Here is a 19,739-nt window from a genome sequence, read left to right on the forward strand (position 1 = left end):
GACACAGTTGTTTGTTTCAAGCCCTTATGTGTGGTGTTCATTTGGAGTTTAGACAAAAACCATGGTCTTTCAAAGAGCTCAGCTGTGTGCCTTTCCAAGCCAGTTGCTGCACAGAAGAGCACCATGACAAAAAGATACAGAGAGGAAATGTAGGGAGGAAGTGTGGACTTTCCTTACTTATCTGCATGTGTGGGGGGTGTTTCGTTGAACACTTTTGACTCTGGGAAAGCTCAAGACTAGAATGCCATCCATGTAGCTACAGCCTGCATGTATTATGTAATATATTGCAAATTTGACATTGTTGCTTATTTCTGCAGGTTTTGGTACTGCTGCTGTGTCTACAAATGCTGCAATGCCATCATTTACATTTGGTGTCCCGTCATCGTCCTCTGAATCTTCTCAAACATTAAGTAGCACAGGAAATTTTAAATTTGGAGAACAAAGTAGCTTTAAGTTCGGCATTGCATCCGAATCTGTATCATCCAACACTGTGACTGGAGGATTTAAGTTTCCTACTGGTTCAGGGAACTTCAAATTTGGAGTTTCTTCCTCAGACTCTAAATCAGAAGACAGCAAAAAAGAAAGTAAAAGTAACAGTTTTACCTTTGGACTTCCATCTACAAGCAGTCAGGCTCCTTCAACATTTCAGTTTGGAACGACGAGTCTGGGACAGCAGGAAAAGAAAGAGGAACCAGTTTTGGGAGGTTTTGGTTTTGCTACAAGTTCTACTTCTTCCATAGCTACTAATGAGAATAAAACTGGAGTTGGTGGCTTCACTTTTGGAACTGTGGCAGAAAAGGATGCAGCATCACCTGCTTTGCCATTTAAGAAGTCAGATGAGAAAAAGGATGAAACTGTTTCAACGAAGGGAGGCTTTTCTTTCGGCAGTGTGGAGTCTGCACCTGCCTCACAGTTTGTTTTGGGAAGGGCAGAAGAGAAGCAGGACTCTGTCACTTCTGCTGGTCCATTAGCATTTGGAAAGAAAGCTGACAATGAAGAGTTAAAGGCACAGCCTATCTTTTCATCTGGGACAGCTGAGCATACCAAAGAGGAGAGCACAGCAAAACCTGTATTCAATTTTAGTTTTGGTAAACCATCAGAAAAGGAAAGTGAGCAGGCAAAGGCACCTTTTGCCTTCGGGGCACCAACCAGTACTTGCGGTAAACAGAACATCTTTTGTCTTCACTTCTCTGCTCTATCAAATAATACCTCTGAGGCTGTACTTGGACAACATCTGTGGGATTGATATACTACCTGCAGCCTGTCTTTAGTTCTGGTTGATGTGTAGGCAATATGTGGCAATTTCTTCATAGATTTCAGTGAGTTTAATACTATGTTTAGACAAAAAAAAAAAAATTGCCACACGTTAAGGAACCTGTATCACTGCTTGTGTAAGCACAGAAGTTGTACTGTCTCAGTAGCAGCAGCTCAGTTGGTGGTAAAATCTGTAATATGGTGCAGTATAGAGGCCTCATACTAGTGTTGTTTTTTATAGTGAAAGGGGAGAAGAGAGGGAATATCTCCTTTCTATCTACTTGCAGCTGTGCTGTAGTTTCTCCACTGCTATAAAGGTGCAAAAATATCTTCACAGATATTGCGCAGTTTTGTATCCTTTAATTTGTTGAAAGTTTGCAGTGGAGGATTAAACAACTTCTGCTGTGTGAAAAGTTCCTGGTTGTTAAAGCCATTTGTTTGATCTAGTGGTAACTGTGTTTCTTCCTTTCAGATCAGGGAGCATCCTTCAGCTTCTTGAGCTCCAGTTCCTCCAGCACAGTGGTACCCACCACTTCAGCCAACAGCAGCAGCGTGTTTGGCAGCACCCTCTCTTCCTCAAACCCTCAGCCAGTTCCCACTCCCTTTGTGTTTGGACAACCCAGCAACACTGTGACCAGCTCTGTTTTTGGCAATCCTGCAGAATCTGCAACATCTCAGTCATTTGGCTTCTCTCAAGACAACAAACCAGCAACCACATCTTCCAGCACTGGCTCAACTCTTACTCCATTTCTCTTTCGTTCGGGAGAGAGCAGTACCAATGCAGCAAATTCAGGATTTACTTTTGGAGCCACAACTACATCAAATTCAACAGGTATGTTTTAAATAGCTGCTCTTCTCATTTTCACCATTATAATAGACTAAGGAGATACTGTTCCATGAGTATTTTACTTTGGAAAATGTCCAGGCTAAATGCATAGAAGTAGAGAAAAATACTGAGGATTTATATTCAGCAATGTTAATTTAAGCTCATTTTCCCTCAGTGTGGGAAATACATTTTAGAAATGAATTGGCACCACAGTTGTTTTATGTAAAGGACAAACCTTTACTGGATTTCAGTTTGTACAGGAACTTTTCACCATGGGAATGATAATTTCTTTCTTCAGTCACTGTTAGTCCAGTGTTTACAGTTAGAAGTCAATGAATTACAACTTTCCTGCTTTTGTGCTTCTATACCTAAGACTCTGAATTCCTGGGAATAATGTCAAGCTTTGCCAAGTCCTTCCCTCACAAGTATCTATAAATGGAGTACCTCAACATGCAATTAATGCTGCTTGAGGGTTGGTTTCTACTAAGGAGCATGGCCAGTGCATGTTAATTTTCTAGGAATTTAGAGAAGACAGCAGTAAGAAATACAGAGTTTCTTCATGTTTTATGTGTTTGACTCCACTGCCTGAATTGCATGAACAAATGCATGACTAAATACACCAAATTATCTGTATTCCTATGAGCCATGCAGGATGTTGGAAATAAGATTGAATCTGTAAGGGGAGGATTTAATCTAGTTTGATCCTGATGGCTTAACTTTGTCAGTTACAAAAGTTTAATTTGCACACTTTTTTGTGGATCAGAAACAGCAAACAGTCCTAAATCACAGCAACCAACAGATCAATTTAAACTGCTTACATTCAGTGTAATTTTGTTAGTAGGTGACACCATATTTCAAACATCTTCACAAATTCATAAACCTAAGTTTTAGCATGTATCTCATCTTGGAAAGAAAGTCAGCTGTTCCAAGTTACGGTGCAATTAGAGGGTATTTCCTGTTGCATGAGCATTACTAATGCTGTTTAAAATGCCCCTTTGGTATAGCAGATCTGCCATGTGCTTTCAGAGTCACTGTTTAGGTGCATTTCATTATTTCTGTTGGCCATGCAGCTCAGCCGTTGGGCTGGTTCTCTGCTGATGATAGATAGAGATTTACTCTGCTAAACCAAGATTTTGAGATTACTGCAAGGTTGATTTGGCCTGCAGAAGCTGATAATGATAAACACTTAAACAAGAGAGGAGTGAAGCTGAAAAGATAAATGTTCTCCTAGTCCTAATAAATCAGGAGCTGTATTTTTTGTGTTGGAAAAATCCAGTTTGAATGAATATTCCATGTGTGTGGTGGAAACAGCTTTTAGTAAAGGCAGATTAAAACACACTGTTTGTAGGAATCTATCTGCACAACATGAAGAGGCAACCAGGACGTTTGAGATTTAATTTTGTCTGACTCTCATAAACACAGTGTTTCTCATGTTGCTTAAACGAAAAGATGCAATTCCTGTTGTGACTGAGATAGTGTCTGTTTTATATACTCACACAATTAGTTTGAAATTAGGATGAGTATTCAGCCAGCAGACCTGAGGCTTGAGAACCTTTTGTTTCTGGATTCATTCTTGAGGCTGGGAGGGAAGGGGCCCATACTGACATCCCTCTCTGTCCCCAAGGGTCATCGTCTTCGTTTCTGTTTGGCTCTGGGCCTCCAGCGCCTGCTGCTGGCCCAGCCTTTGGCGCCAGTCAGTTACCAGCATTTGGCCCAAGCCCAGGTTCCGGCCAGCAAAGCGCTCCAAGTTTTGGGTCGCTGTCGACACCGTTGTTTTCTGCTGGCTCTCAGCCTGCTCCTTCTGCCTTCGGTTCGGTGACAAGCAGCACTCAGCCCTCCGTGTTCGGGCAGCAGGCAGCCCATCAGCCAGCCTTTGGCTCCGCTACCCCCAGTGCTGGTGAGTGCCCACCATCCTCTTCCGTTTAAAAATTATATTTATTTTATTTTATTTTTCATTAACTGCACCAGGAATTATATGGAGAAAGACAACTTCAGCCTTGTGTGTGTATTTAAATATAGGAACTGCCGTCCATAAAAATAATGGGTATAGGGTTGTCATTTATGTCTCAGTCCTGACTGTGGAGACACAATGTGCGGGTACACGGGTATCCAGCTTCACAGTAAGCCTTCTCCACAAGAGACTTACAGACACGGAGGTTGCAACTCTACAACTAAATTTTGAGCTTTATTTTCTTTAGAAACCTAATGATTAAAAGGAACTGTTGAAAACCACGGAGTAATCACTGGTAAGATTGTGTAAAACAAAAGAACAGACACGGTGCAAAATTGTTATTTTTTTGATTTGAGAATCAAGCCAATCATTTTATTGTATAAAATACAGTCAGAATTCTTAGGGTTTTTTTTAAGCATTTATGGGTTAAGACTGTATTAAGATCTTTTTACTAATGAAGTATAAAATGCCATGGGAAAGGGGCAGAGAATGAACCTTGTAACTTAAGAAAGACCTGTTCCATACTAGTAATAATTAAAAAACAAAAACAGTGCCAGAATGTCTATTTGATATCACATCAAATACTGAAAGGGAAAAGCCTCCTTTTTTCCTCTCAGAAGTTTTACAAAATAACCTCCATTAAAAGTAGCTGACATTTTTGTACTAATCAGTAGATTAGTACAGATTAGTGCACAACACATAACTCAGTTGATCTTTCATTAATCAGATAGCATTTTAAAGGTAGAGTTCTCTGGATTTTCTGTATTATTTATTTATTATTTCGTTTACTGTGATGATTGGAATGTTTGGGGCTTTTTCAGACAAGGTACTCCTGGCACATTAAAGGAAAGGAAATCCCCAGATCCACTGCATGAACACAGGAAAGTTTACCTGAATATAAATTTACAATTTAAGACTTGATTAATAAACTTCAGTATGCACAGGTATAAATTTAATGGTGGCACAGAAGCTAGCAAACAACTAATAATCAGTGTGCCAGCAGTATTACTTTAAAATTCCTCAGTCTCTGTGAATGGATTGATGGGCAGAGTCCAGTGGGATGAAGTTTAATAAGTCCTGGTGCTGAGTCCTGCATTTTGGCCACAATAATCCCCTGCAGTGTTACAGGCTGGGGATGGTCTGGCTGGCCAGTGCCCAGGCAGAAAGGGACCTGGGGGTACTGACAGCCAGCTGAACATGAGCCAGCAGTGTGCCCTGGTGGCCAAGAAGGCCAGTGGCATCCTGGCCTGTATCAGGAACAATGTGGCCAGCAGGAGCAGGGAGGTCATCCCTCCCCCGTACTCGGCACTGGTGAGGCCACACCTGAGTGCTGTGTCCAGTTTTGGGCCCTCAGTTTGGGAAGGACGTACAGACACTGAGCGCATCCAGAGGAGGCAACGAGGCTGGTGAGGGCTTGGAACAAACCCTGTGAGGAACGACTGAGGGAGCTGGGGGTGTTTAGACTGCAGAAAAGGAGACTCAGAGGTGACCTTATCGCTCTCTGCAACTCCCTGAAAGGTGGCTGTAGTCAGGTGGGGGTTGGTCTCTTTCTCCAGGCAGCAACTGACAGAAGGACAGAACACAGTCTCAAGATGTGTCATGTGTTTAAAAAAAGACTGGATGTGGCACTCGGTGCTGTGGCTTAGTTGAGGTGTTAGGGTGTGGGTTGGACCCAATGATCTTGAAGGTCTCTTCCAGCCTGGTCATTCTGTGAATTCAATAAACCGTTCCTGTAGTAATCTGACACTTCTGGTGCACCGCCCCAACTTTGTCATCTTGAGCAACCTGTAAAAAGAATAATCTTTAAAGATAATGGGGAAGAACATGAGGATTTTGCTGAAAAGGATGAACTCAAATTCCAGCTTTCTTACTTCCTTCTGCTTCCACCCCATCTTCCCAGGTTCTGTATTCCAGTTTGGAAGTAATACTACTAATTTCAGCTTTCCAAATAACCCAGGAGTATTCACTTTTGGTGCAAATCCTCCTGCATCAGCAGCTCCTGCACCACCTTCTGGCACTTCAGGATTTTCGTTCAACCAGCCTCCAACATTTACAGTGGGGTAAGAGACCATATCAGAATTTCCCTTGAGCTTCGGGTAATATCAGTGGACAGTGTTCAGCCTCTACTGCTGTTAAATCATGAGGTGTTCAGATGAACCTTGGAGTTTGAAACTAAATTTGGCATCATTCCTTTTATTAGCCTGACTGGCTAACTAAGCACCGCTATCTGTAAAGGAGCCTAGCTGTCAGGAATGTCACACAGCAACACATGTGAGATTCTTTTGTTCTTGAAAGGTAGAACCCGTATCCAGCCATTATGCTGCTGCTTACCTTCTGAATAAGAGAGATTTAATTGGTTTCTGGAACTCTCTTCCTCCTGTTCGTCATTTGCTGCTTGTTGCCAGCTGGTAACTAGTGAGACAAGACTATGAAACAATTGTTCTGGAATATCTACTCAGTGCTGCTACTGAATTTTCAGCTACACTGTCCTAAACTCTGAACTACTAATTTCTTTTAATAGGACTAATGGGAAAAATGTTTTCTCTGCCTCTGGATCTTCAGTTGCTGGTCGGAAGATAAAGACTGCAGTTAGACGTAGAAAGTAAACGCCTGATCGGTAAAGCATCAAAAACATTGGAAGCAGCTACTATCCTGAATTGTTCAGCTTCTACCTTGACTGAATTGTTCAGCTACTATCCTGAAATGTTCAGCTACTACCCTGAATTGTTCAGTTACTGGGATTGTACCTCACGCTGGCTTGTTGGAAGTCAGATCTGCCTAAAGGAATATAAAACTTAGCTTTCCTGTCCTTCCCTCCCCTCTCCCCGTTACGTTTTTTTGGTAGCAAGTAAAGTTGGCAACAAGGCTGTTCTCAAGCAAAAGTCTCAAGTTACTTCTTTCACTGACTCGGCATGGTCTGGCTGTAGCCCTGAGTAGAGCCTGCACAGTGAATGGCTTGTCGATACCTCTTCATCCGCACCACTACGTGCGCTCATCCGCGTTTACTGACGCCTCGAAATTGTAATTATATCAGCGAGGGATGCTGTATAGAGTAGAGAATGTTGATAACGAATGATTTCTATGCTGAGTTTGTGCTGGTGTATGTGTGAAGTGAGTGAGTTTGGGTGTATTGTGCACTAAAATTTTCTGATAGGGGAAGACTGATTTAAGGATGATCCATGCTAAGGACTTGTTAGATCTGTAGTTCTTCATTTAATAATTATATGCTATTTCTATATTTTCATTCTTACAGCCCTTTATCACCTGTCTCGCCTTGTTATTTTATTATGAAATGTGTAAATATGATTTTGTTTCTCTATGTACTTTTTTGGCATAACAAATCTGTGAAATTGAAATTTTAATTTTGTGTGTTACAGCCATTTTTGTTTAGTATTGTCTCAGATTTTATGTAAATCCCATTATTCAAAGTTGCCTAAATCCATTTAGAAAATCTTTAAAATTGGGAATTCTTAAAGTAAGTTTATTGGCTTTTCTGATCCATTTTTGTTTGGACCAAAAACCAGTATTGTACAAAGTATTAAGTATATATTTTTATATTTACTGAAATGGACTGTGGTGACTTTGGATAATAAGGAAAAGTTTAATATTAAAGCCATGTTTATTACAGTATAATTAACATGTTAAACCATGGGATAAATGCCATCAATAAAAACTGCGAACTATTACCTGGCAATTTTAACTCTCTGTAAAGGCATCCCCAGCTGTAACTTTATGAGGTGGTTCCCTCAGCCTGAGCAATGTCTCGTGCTTTCTTCAAACTCTGCTTTTTCACATTGATTTTAAAGGATCTTAAATTTAGAAGTCTCCTGTTACGAAGGAGAGTTTTATTGTAGGCTGAAGCTTGGAGCAGCTTATCAGTGTGTCAGCTGACTGCAGTTAATTTTTTGTATTGCTATTAAAGAAACCCAACCCAATGCTTGTAAACATTCACCGCTGTTCTAACTGAAGACTGGTAATGAGTAATAGGGGGTAGGCACTTCTGTAGCAGTTACAGGAACTTCTTGGAGGACAGACTTTATTCTAGTAAAATCAGAGGAAATGCCTGTTCATCTGGGGACCCACAACTGAATTTGTACCAAGTCACAGCAATCTATCTCTGACTCAGACATTAATTCTACCCTCAGCTAGAAGGGCAGAGACCTGCATCACTGTCAGTGGTGTAAATGTCTTCAGAGGCACTGCTGGGGCCTTGGCTGGCACTTCTGCCATGCATCCCAGCACTGCTCCCTACTTCTGCAGGTGCTACTGGTACAAGGTGAGATGCCTTTTAAGCACAAGCTGGACATTACAAGAGGGCAAAGGTCTGCTGCTCTTTTCAAGTGTAGGGCCCCAGTCACTGTTTCTAGAAACAAAAAGTGCTCAACAACTCAACTTTCAAACCATACCCATACTCTCATTGCTATTCAGGCAGTCAGATCATGCCACTGTAGCCATGAAAGGATTATAAGCAATTACCTGTTTCCAGCTGTCTACATGTGAAAAATGCCACAGATTTCCACTTTGTCCCCTGTGACCCTAAATCACCTGCCAAGAACCAGTCCTTCAAGCAGAAACAAGCCACATCTGGGACGCAGCTTGCATAAGAGACAAACTCAAAGCCAGCCAACAGCACAATGTATACTTATTTCCATGGACAGGCTCTGTGTTCTTGCATTGTAATTGTTTTCTTTACCTGCTGGAAAAGGTGGTATTTTTCTGCAGGGTAAGAGATACCTTCCCTTATACCTGAATTGGTAGTAATAAAGTTTTAGCCAACAGTGTCGCTTTTCCCTTCCTCCCCCATCCCCCTCCTTTTGAATCCTAGTTTTTAGGTCACTGCAAGAGTAAAGAGAATAGAAGTTCTTGTTGTAATAGGCAAAAATTATCCTAGAAATTACTTTTAAGTGATTCTGATAGCTTTGGCTTTCATCAGGCTGATCACCATGCCTGACCTCAGGGCTTAAGTCTTTGAAAGAATGGAGCACAAGCCCTGTCAGGAGCAGCTGAGGGAATTGGGGGTGTTTAGCCTGGAGAAAAGGAGGCTCAGGGGTGACCTTATTCGCTACAACTGCCTGAAAAGAGGCTGGGGGTGGGGTGGGGCAAGGTTGATCTCTCATTTCAGGTAAGAAGTGGTAGGACAAGGAAATGGCTTCAAGTTGGTGTCACAAGATTTAGACTGGATGTTATGGAAAAAAATTAATGGAAAGGGCTGTCAAGCATTGGAGAGGCTGCTCATGTAAGTAGTAGGATCACCATTCCTGGAAGTATTCAAAAAAGGTGATTAAGCAAGGGCTCTAAAAACAGTGTTCTATCCAAGACAACTTTTTTTTCCTTCAAAAAAAAATTTAAAAGTAGTTTTCTGAAATGTTAGTGACCTCATTCTGGAGATGTAATGGATGGCAAAACATTCTGCAACTATAAGCATGGGATGTAGTCCTGAATCATCATTCCAAATGAAAACTGAAATGCATGCACAATACAGTCATACACAGAAGAACACAACAAAAATATTGCAGCATATGAACATGTTAATGATTAAGTTAATACACCTGGAGATGATCTCAAACATTTCTACTGTCAACCAAGCCCCTGTGCAAAGTTGAAGGCAGGGCGAGAACTGCAGCCACTGAGTGGCATGTTAAGCCTAACAGAGGAACATACAAAAACTGACTGAAGAGTTCCAGACTCAGAGTTCAGTAAAACATTACTATTGCTTACATTAATTCCCTGAGATACTAATAACATGAGAATGAATCATTGAAGCGATATAGTCATGCAAAATATTAGGTTTCTTTATTCAGTATTTAAGTTATTCTGAATATACAAACAATTAGCCAGAATGATAAAGTGAAAATTAACCAGTATTTTGTACTTCTGCAGATTTACACCCATAACACATCTCAGTTAATATTTTCTGCATGCTCCTGAAACACATTCACTTCTGCTCTGCATTATATGCAAGAAATAGACAAGTGCTTTCACTCCAAACAGAAGCAAAAAAGTTACCTTTCATTAGCATGGTCTGTACTGTTGATGGCTCCAGAATTATTTACACACATCAGATCACTAACACTGCAGTGTAACATACCCTTCCCAGAGGAAAAAGCAGCTATTGTTTCACTTCTTCATTAGCTTGGACAAGTGAAGTAAGTGACAGTGCTTGAGACAATCATGCAAAAAAACTTTTTCACATCAATGTTGTGAGAAAATACTTAAAAGGTGAGAAAATATGATCTGTGAAGCAATAATAAAAGACACTGATAACCACTGCTGCTCTCTCTAAATACATGGCAATTTAATTAACATCATTTGCCTTCCTGTCTAATACTGCAGGTTTCTTCCCCCATATCCTTTGACAGGCAACTGCCTGGAGAAGAGCTTCATTTTCAAATTATCTGTCAACATCCAAAACTGTAGGAGCAACATTTCTTTTAAGGTGGCATATTCCTAGGGATCTGCTTTCCACAGACTGACAAACAGAACAGCTCCTTTTTACAGTTAAAGCAGACAGGTTTTGTCTCATCAGTCAGAGGTTAATACTCCTGGATTTAATACGTATTTTCTCTCCCAAACTTCTTTGGCGTCTATGAAAACTCCAATACTTTGAAGGTAGTTGCTGGCATCATACAGGAACCATACATTTTCTTTAGCTTCTGAATCAGTTCCTATTTAATTAGGGCAAAGGATTCCAACAGACACCTCAATTTCAGTTCTGGGGTAGGTCTTTATTCACTGGGGTTTGGAGGGGATGTTCAGAACCAGTCTGGAAATCTCATTTCTGGTATCATCTGACTCCATTTCTTCTGACCACAATAGTTCCTGCTACAATATCATAGGCGGTTCTGTTATGCTGGAAAAACAGCAGTGTAATGAACGCAGGAAAAAATGATGCAATAGAAAAATTCTTGATCAAAGCTCGTACTGTGGACCTGAAATCAGAATAGAACATTCAGTGCCTTACTTTCACTTTTCTGCTTACATTAGTTAACTTCCAAGTTTAGCGCCCAAGTTTTGCGCAGCACAGAGTCGAGCTCTAGAGGAGATTTAACCACCTACCCTGAAAAATACTCCATGTGACTGAATAATTACCATTTTACTCTTAGATCACAGAATCTGACAATAGCTGTTGCAGTCGAATTATTGCAAAGGTCAACAACAAAGCAACGGTGAACTTCCTTCCAAATCACACGCTTTCGACACTGTGAACCTGAATGAAGTGAGACTGAGCCAGGAGCACTTACGTTGTCATGCTGACATTAGAAGATGGAATGACTAACACACGGCTGGGCGCAATAAGTACGGAAGTTTCACACGTCACAACTCGCAGACCAAGCAAGAACTTCCCTGGGGTTGCTCCACCTGCTCCCCAAATACAGATTATCTGTAAAAGAAAGGTTATTTTAAGTCCACGCATCACCGTGTTGTTGACAGGTCTCCCAAACTTGGTTATCCTCTGAACTATGTCATAAGCTTCAACACAATCCAAAATACCGTTAAGAGGATTTACTTTATTGGCCAATGATAACATTATTTTTTAAAACCATTTCTTCAACAACTCACAACTATTAATTACAGGGGTTAATGTTTATGAGTAGTTACCTCATAAAAGCAGACTAATAACCTGTAGATGAGAGCTACTATCATCATTTTCTGCAAATCTTCCATGGACGTATCTTCATCTATTTCTTCTATGATGTAATGCATGGCAAATTTAGAGATGTCCCTGTACAAAATAAAACTGAACTTTAAAACCATCCTTCTCCCAACACCAGTGTTACCCCTTTAGTACCAGAATTCACTCCCTCTGTTCTGGTATTATAAGAGAACAAAAGCTCCTTGCGCCTTCTCTGATACTAAACAAGCCATTAAAATTCAGAACACTCAGTTTCCTTCTGAGTTACTGCCTAGTTTGTTTTGTCTTTTTCATTACGAAAAGATCATTCTTTATTACCACTTTTGCACAATGGTGTCCCTGGGTAGTGAGCTGCAGAATTGTTCTGAAAATTCTCACACTTCTTGGGAGGTAAACAGATTCTGCACATAATCATCTAATTTGATACAAATGGAAGGCATCCAAGTCTCCAAGTATCTTCTTACACTACACTCAAGGAAAAAGAAAAGGGCACTCTTTACGAATGCAAGGGAGGAGTTGGCAGTCTCCCTAAAAAATCAGGGGAGCCCTATATTCTCCTCTGCATGATTGGGGTTCTCATCAGGATTCCTCATTCTCATTCTTCACGGCTCACCATACTCGTCTGGAGGCACCCTGGTATGCAGTAGGAGGATTCAAACATAAAGCAATTGAAACCTTAAGGCTTTTAGCCTAACAAAGCTATGTGAAGCATCCATTTGGAATTAATGGCGGGTTTTTATAAGATAAACTCCACAGATGTAACATTCTTATCTGATACCTGGAATGGATATACTTGCAACACTCTAAGGCAAGAATTTTTCACTCATATATCTAATTAAGGCTCACACAGAGCTGTGCAGTCCCACTTTGAAACAGTCCATCTAATATTTGTGCTACTTGCCCTCGTTTTTATTCAGACTTGAGGACTGAAAAAAACCCCAAATAACCCAGGAATTAAAAAACCAATGTAGCACAACCTGCATTTCCTTTCAATAGAGCTTTATCCTGAAGTGTCTTTCTTGAGCCTGTGAGGGCCTATGTTTTCCATGACAATTCAGCCTAACCCCAAGCACACCATGTCTCTCAAGCAGAAAACTCCCCAGAACATCCCTCTGAAGTTCCCTGTAATCAACTGTCTCACAAAACTATTAATATTGAAAATGCTGTAAATTACTCTTTTCATCACTTTACAGCAGCAATATACATTTAGTTGTTCCCCATCTTTCCAGTACTTCACTTTGTATCATTCTCCACCTACTAAAGGCAAAGTGGAAACACAAACTGTCAGGTTACAGGTGATGGGATCTGGCCACTAAACAGAAATGAACGTTTGGCATTTTAATTGCTGCTTATCTGAGCAAAACCCAGCGATCATTTACACTGACGTATTTATTGGTTTGGACTTGACCCTCTTCCACACCCCTTTTTAGCCACAGATGAAAGTGTCTGGAAGATGTTATCTGTGTATCTGTTATCACTTTACACTCAGGCAACGTTTGGATGGTTCTTAAGCAGAAAGCCTGGGTTCCAAAATGTGTTTGTACAGTAGTGGAATTATCAACTGCACCAAGACCTCATCTCTTAATCAGAGTGGAATATTTGATTACACCAACCCGAAGCAGAATAAGAGAGTTAAGGAGCAAGAAAGATATCTACAGTTAAAGAAGCAGTTTAAAAAGGAAGTGTTTGAGGTAAATTACTACATCTGTGTACAAAAATGTGAAATTACAAAACTTTCAGTCTAGTGCACAGTTGACACACACATTGCTTACTTGCACTTTTTAAGAAACTCAATTTACACCCAGAGAAGCCTGCAGTGTGGCAATATTCCTAGCAACCAGGCTGTATTTTCAAAGTACATACATATCTGATCTGCTTGATCAGATTTTTTTTTTGTGGGGTTAGCATTGTTTAGGTCAGGAATCTAAAACAGCACCACAGAAGATGCTATACATTAACATGAAAGATGCTAAAATTAACTTAATCCCAGCCAGATCTAGTACATTTTAAAGGCTGTTTAAAAAGTTTGTCAATGTTTTTTCTTTGAAAATTCAAATGAACTTTTTTGTAATCTTACTATTCCTCCCCCTCCATAAATGTGCAAGTCTAATCTTTCCTTAGTAGTGAGTTTGAGAGCCTACAGACCACAGTACAAAGTCTGTGTTTCCATCAGCTAACCCAAAATCAGGATGTATTTGCAATGAAGTTAGCCTAGTGGTGCTTTTCCTCAACTTCTGTCATTTATTTAATGATATCATATGCAAAAACATACCATAAATACAACCTGACACCTCAAAGAGCATGAAAAGCTTAAAGCTGTATGTAACAAAGCTTTAAATTGTTCAACTTACTTTATTCCACTGAGGTGCATAATACTTAAAATGATGGTTGCCTTTATAAAGAACAGAATAAAAAAATCCACCATCTCTGCTATGAACCTGTGTGCCAGTGAAGGGATAAGGAACTCCCGACCTGCAACAGAAATAGTTCACATTACCCAGATTTTACTGCACTAACAAAGTTAACACTAATGTCTAAAGCAAAACCCACATTAACCTCTCTACAAGAACATAATCTAGAGCTCTGCTCACATGTTTTTTGAGAAAATTTCTAAAGATGTATGCATAAAAAAAAATCTGAATTGCTTAAGTTGAATTAGAAGAAGCTTCTTGAAGAACTTTAACTGTTTCAGAACTGAGTCTGTCATAATTAGGACCACAGGCAAAATCATACCCTGCTAAAGAACTGAAGTACAGAAGATACATTTTTGTGTTCTTTTGTTAAGAATATTCTCATAGAGAACAGATTAAAAAGAAAATCAGACCTACTATAACTTTTTTTATCCCTCAGTACCAAGGCTTCTGCATATATCAAGTACCAGTTCTCAGAGTAAAACACAGACTATTTTATCTCCACTCAAAGACAAACAGAAATGAATGAAAATACTTGACATAAACATTTCTACACATTACTTTTAATAAAACATAGCATACTGCTCTACCCCCAGCCAGAAAACATAACACATTCTCCTATTTAGCTGGCCACATGCAAATGGGCACAAAGGAAGAAGTCACAAGCTTTTGTTACTCAGGTGATTTAAGCAAAGAAAATATTAGAGAGTGTCTTAGAAAGTTTCCAAGAAATAGTGTTGCAAAATCATTTCATCTGGACCCAGTTACTCCTCTATTTTTCCAAAGGACAAACATGACTCTCACATGTAGCATGCAATGACTGACATCAAAACTTCACTTAGAAATGCCCTTCTCTTACCAGATGGAACCTGTGGAAACAGGGACTGGTTTTGTTACTGTTTCTGAGACTACTTATCGCCACAGAGAGTAAGGACAAAGGAGGAAAGAAAATCACAACTCTCTAGTCTCAAAAATCATTATCAAACTTCATTTAGAATAAGCCTCCCCAGTTCAGCTGCTGAGACTGATGCTGCCAGCCATGGCCCCATGAGCTGTGAGAGCCAAGTCAAAAGCCCACAGCACTTTGAAACAGGGTAAGAAGAATCCAGCAGAGATCAGGTAAGAGCCAGCTGTTATTTAACATACCTGGGTTTATACAGCTTCATTTCATACCTGCTGCACTGATCACTCTGCATCGATAGTATCAAGCAGCCTGGTTTTAGGTAGCAGGGGGGCTACAAAGATGGGCATGCTGCTGGCCAAAACTGGGCCACTGAGGGAGGCTGGTAATGCCTCCGTGATGACATAGTTAAGAAGAAAATTGAAACACACTAATGGGTTTTGCTTCTACTTAGAGAAGAGGAGGAGGTGAGAATATGTGAGGGAAACAACATGGTGACACCAAGGTCCATGGAGAAGGAGGGCAGGAGGTGCTCCAGGTGCCAGAGCCGAGATTCCTCTCCAGGCTGTGGTGAGACCATGGTGAAGCAGCTGTGTCCCTACAGCCCACAGGGATCCACAGGGGATGCGGAGATCCACCTGCAGCCCGTGGGAGAGGTGCCCGTGCCAGAGCAGGTGGATGCCTGGAGAAGGCTGTGATCCAGTGGGAGACCCAGTGGGAGAGAGAGTCCCTGCTTCCAGGCTGGAGCAGCCTGTCCTGGGAGGACTGCACCCGGTGCTGCAGCAGTTTTGGGAGGGCTGTCTGCCCATGGGAGGGATTCACATTTGCAGCAGGTGTGGTTGGGCTGCTGCTCGTGAGAGTGGGCCCAGGCTGGGGAAGTTCAGAGAGAGCTGTGTCCTGTGGGAGGGACACCACAGTCTCACAGGGGAAGGACTCCTCTTCTGGAGCAGCAGAAGAAAATCTCAGTGATGGAACTGACCATGCCCTTTTTCCCTGCACTGTTGGTGGGAAGGAGGGATGGGCTGGGGGTGAAACGGTATTTTACAGGCTTATTTTACTTTTCATTATCCTCCTCCGATTCTGTTAGAAAAAAAATTCACTTTGCAACTAAAGATGAGCCTGTTTTCCCCTTGAAATAGTCCTCCTTGTCCTTATCTCACTGAAGAAACCCTCCTTTTTTTTTCTTTTTTCCCTCCTTTACCTAACTGTGGCAGAGGAGAGTGACCAAGTGACTCTCTTGGTGCCTGGAGTTGGGCCTGTGTCAAACCAAGACATGTAGAGCACTAAAATGGATTCCACTGGCATTGTGAAAGCCTGTCCAAGTTCTCTAATTCTAATTAGCAATTCTTCAACTAAGGCAGGAGAGAACATAGCCAGTCTCCCAATCCTGGCTTGAGCACAAAGCGCCAGGTGAAAGCTTTCATCTGCTCTGTCAAAAGCAGCACATTTGTTGGAGTTGGTGGCAGAGACTGATTTATTCACCATTGAATAAATTAAATTAAATGACTGCCTAAAGAAGCAGCTACATGGGGCTAGGAAAATAAGTATTCAAATTATGTTTAACTCCATCATATTAAGAAACCCTGGCAACCCTTAGATTCTGGCAGATTTACATTGCAGTGATTCAAGCTGTTCGTTGTATCAGAAATCCACTCTTCTGCCAAGGGTTACTCTTTATTCAGCAAGGACAGCCAAATTCAACATGCATCCAGCTCAATGTCTAGGATATTACATCCACATAGTGCTTAAGAGGAGTTTGCACCAGTCAGCCACAGGGCAGCTGGGCATGGATGCACCTTTTGCCCTCCTGTTCCCAGTGGATGAGCAGTAATCTCCTGCAGTGAGAGGCCAGGCAAGGAAGTGTCTTAAATCACGGCAACTGTCCACAAAGAGCCTGCCACTGCCCAGGCTGCTGCTAAATTTTGCTGCTCTGACACACACCTGCAGGCAGACTGAAGAGGCAGAGGCAGTTAACAATCCCACTTTTTGACATTCCAGTTTGAAATCCTCAACATTAACATAAGCTGTCACTTATTTCAGCTTATGTAAGCACACGGGCTGTAAACTGCACTGGCACAAGGACAGATATATGACCTGCCCTGCCTCGCCTCACTGCTGTGTGGGCAATAATCTACAGCAGGAAGAAGGAGCCATAATCACTTTAGCTGTTCCAGATATATCCATCTGCAACCTGAAGCCAAAGCATCAGCACAGCAGTCTTTGTTTATAACTGTATTGTATCACTGCATCACATATCTAGTCCCCTCAAGAAGGTGAAGTGTATTGCAATAGTATACAATATTCAGAGTAACCATGTTCAGCAGCATGAAATGTTATTGATGCCCCAAATAACCTTTAACATATGGAAGTAGCTCCTGAAAAAACAGGTAAAATTCCAAGAATCATTTCAGCCTAGCCTTTGTCCAGCCCTCCCTTTAATGACTGGTAACATCAGTTCATAACCAAACTATAACAGAATCAGGGCATAATTACAGAAAATACTGTTCTGTGTCCTAATCATGTTTAAAAAAAATCTGCCTAAAAACATAAGAAAGAAACAAGCTCAGAGGCTAGGCTCCTTTCCCTTGGAAATACGGAAAAAGGAACAAAAAACATCTTCCACACACGGCCACTAAGTTTATAAATAATGTCACGGATCAGCAATGTCGTATTTTGTCCTGCAGAGAGAAACGAGCTCTGGCTTTTTTCCAAAGTCCACCAGCACTGCTCTCCTCCACAGTTTCCTACCATTGCTCACAGTGGTACAAACACTCAAGGAATGTGACCTAGGCACTCCTCGACTTGTGAGGAGTTGTTGCTGCTCCAGGTTTTACCTCTCATGTGATCAGAGTTTGCTTTATTCCTGAAAAATATAAACAGAAGGCCTGCTGTGCACTGCCTTCAATGTTTACAGCTGCAACAGACGTTTGTTTATCTCGGATCCCACTGCCTAAGCTTGTTCAACGTCAGCATGTTTTCACGTCTCTGCTTCGATTCGACAAAATTATTTTAATTGAGCACCAAGAGCTCACTAAAATAGGCAAAGTTAGTTTAGATTTCATAATCCAGACGGGCTACTTATAAAGCTAGATGCATTACAAGCCTGCGACCACAAGAATAAGTTCCGCTAGAAAAAAATCAGCTCCTGCGTATGCAAGAAAACATCTTTACAAGCTCTGAAGCGGTAAGCTGTATATTCAAGTCAATTCCCCCAAACCTGCTTATGTATCAGGTTCTGCATTTAAAACCTCGGTATTAGGGCTGTCACCCTGTATCCAAACTTGTTTATGGACCAAGTTCCGGACTTACGACCTCGGTATTAGGGCTGTCACCCAGTGTCACAAGGCACAGCCACATGCCCGGGGCCGCAGCCAACGGAAGCGCAGCGACTCCCAACGTCGCACACCCCCGGCTTCCCTCCAGATCCTGCTTCCCGGAGCTGCGACTCTCATCAGGCTCCCCTTCCTCCCCAGGCCCAGCCCCGGCCCCCACTCACCCGCCGGCCGCCCCGTGTCCCTGGAGGAGCCGCTGCCGCTGGTGCTGGCGGCGCTGCCGGAGGCCGCCCTGGGCAGGGGGGACACCGCGCCCGCCGCTCCCGGCCAGGCTGGGGTGGCAGCGGCGGGGGCGCGGGGCCCCGTCCCAGCGGAGGCCGTGTGTGCCGGTGGCGGAGCGAAGAGGTAGAAGGGGCTGTAGTAGGCAGCGGCGGCGGGCGGGGGCGGCTGCGCGGCGGCGGCAGCGAGGAAGGCGGGTGGGCAGCCCTGCCAGCCCAGGTACCCGCAGTACGAATCCCACAGCCACTGGTGTACGCGCCGCGCGTACTCCGCCGCGCTCAGTGGCTTCGTCCCGCCGCCCTCCGGAGAGGAGCACGGCGGTGGTGAGGACGCGGCGTTGGCGTTGGCTGTCTCCTCTCCGGCGGGGCTGCCTCCCTCCGCCATCGCCGCCGCCGCCCCAGCGCCAGCCCGGCCGCGTTCCGCCACCTCCTCCATCGCGGCGGGCACTGAGCGTTCACCGCGCGTGCGCCGGAGACGCGCCTCGCCTCTCCCACTTATCGCGGCGGAGTGGGGGGGAGAATAGCCTAACGAGGAGAGCACCGCGCCAGGGGAGAAACAGGCTTCCCCCTCGCCCCCGCCGCGAGATGGTATCGCCGGGCGCTGAGGCAGAGGCGGCTGCCCCTGACGTGCGAACGAAGCGGCCTGCGGAGCTCCTCACGGTGCGCAAGTTCTGCGGTTTTATTTTCCTGTATTAATGTTGTGGGGTTTTTTTCCTCCTCTATCTCCCCCTTTTCATCTTTCCCCCTATCACATATCATGTTCGTCCTCTGGAAAAAAAAAAAACAACAACCAAAACCAACCAACCAAAACCACCCAAAACAAACACAAACAAGCAAACAAAAACCAAAACCAACAAACAAAAACCCCCAGAACAAAACCCCCACAATCCACAGAGTCATTTAGGTTGGAAAAGATCTCTGTAATCGAGTCCAGCCTATGACTGAACATTCCCGTGTCAACTAGACCAGGGCGCCGAGTGCCACCTCCTGGCGTTCCTTAAACACCTCCAGGCACGGTACTCTATCACCTTCCTGGGCGGCCCATTCCAGTGTCTAGACACCCCTTCTGCGAAGAAATTCCTTCTAATGTCCAACCTGAAACTCACCGGAGAAGAGGCCGACCCCCACCTGGGTACAGCCTCCTTTCAGGGAGTCATGGAGAGCGATCAGGTCACCCCTGAGCCTCCTCCACGCTAAACACCCTCAGCTCCCT

At 42.8% G+C, this 19,739-nt stretch overlaps 2 protein-coding genes across 2 annotated transcripts in view; one reads left to right on the top strand and one right to left on the bottom strand.

Annotated features, from left to right (window-relative positions):
• The window catches only part of NUP153 (nucleoporin 153), a 44,337-nt gene extending 36,621 nt beyond the window's left edge, over window positions 1–7,716 (top strand). The window contains exons 18-22 of the mRNA XM_084222772.1: window positions 318–1,160; window positions 1,727–2,086; window positions 3,705–3,977; window positions 5,932–6,091; window positions 6,553–7,716. Of these exons, the coding sequence (XP_084078898.1) occupies window positions 318–1,160; window positions 1,727–2,086; window positions 3,705–3,977; window positions 5,932–6,091; window positions 6,553–6,637 (1,721 nt within the window). The 3' untranslated portion in view covers window positions 6,638–7,716. The remainder of the gene's footprint in view (window positions 1–317; window positions 1,161–1,726; window positions 2,087–3,704; window positions 3,978–5,931; window positions 6,092–6,552) is intronic.
• A 2,069-nt stretch (window positions 7,717–9,785) lies between these two features.
• Window positions 9,786–18,991, bottom strand: FAM8A1 (family with sequence similarity 8 member A1). The gene is made up of 5 exons (XM_084201212.1): window positions 18,473–18,991; window positions 14,016–14,136; window positions 11,631–11,754; window positions 11,273–11,412; window positions 9,786–10,960 (listed from the first exon to the last, which is right to left on the bottom strand). Exons 1-5 carry the CDS (start codon window positions 18,960–18,962, stop codon window positions 10,816–10,818), a joined length of 1,020 nt encoding a protein of 339 aa, XP_084057338.1. The 5' UTR covers window positions 18,963–18,991; the 3' UTR covers window positions 9,786–10,815.
• Between the last annotated feature and the right edge of the window lie 748 nt (window positions 18,992–19,739).

Source organism: Fringilla coelebs (genome assembly GCF_963513975.1).
Source record: "Fringilla coelebs genome assembly, chromosome: 1".
Lineage (NCBI taxonomy): Eukaryota > Metazoa > Chordata > Aves > Passeriformes > Fringillidae > Fringilla > Fringilla coelebs.

Excerpts from the sequence above, each read along its gene's own strand:
- FAM8A1 (XM_084201212.1), bottom strand. The coding sequence starts at position 18,962 with ATGGAGGAGGTGGCGGAACGCGGCCGGGCTGGCGCTGGGGCGGCGGCG. Across the intron at positions 11,755-14,015 it reads ATGCACCTCAGTGGAATAAA|GGACATCTCTAAATTTGCCA; the intron begins GTAAGTTGAACA and ends TATTTTGTACAG. Across the intron at positions 10,961-11,272 it reads TCTAATGTCAGCATGACAAC|GTCCACAGTACGAGCTTTGA; the intron begins GTAAGTGCTCCT and ends TTCTGATTTCAG.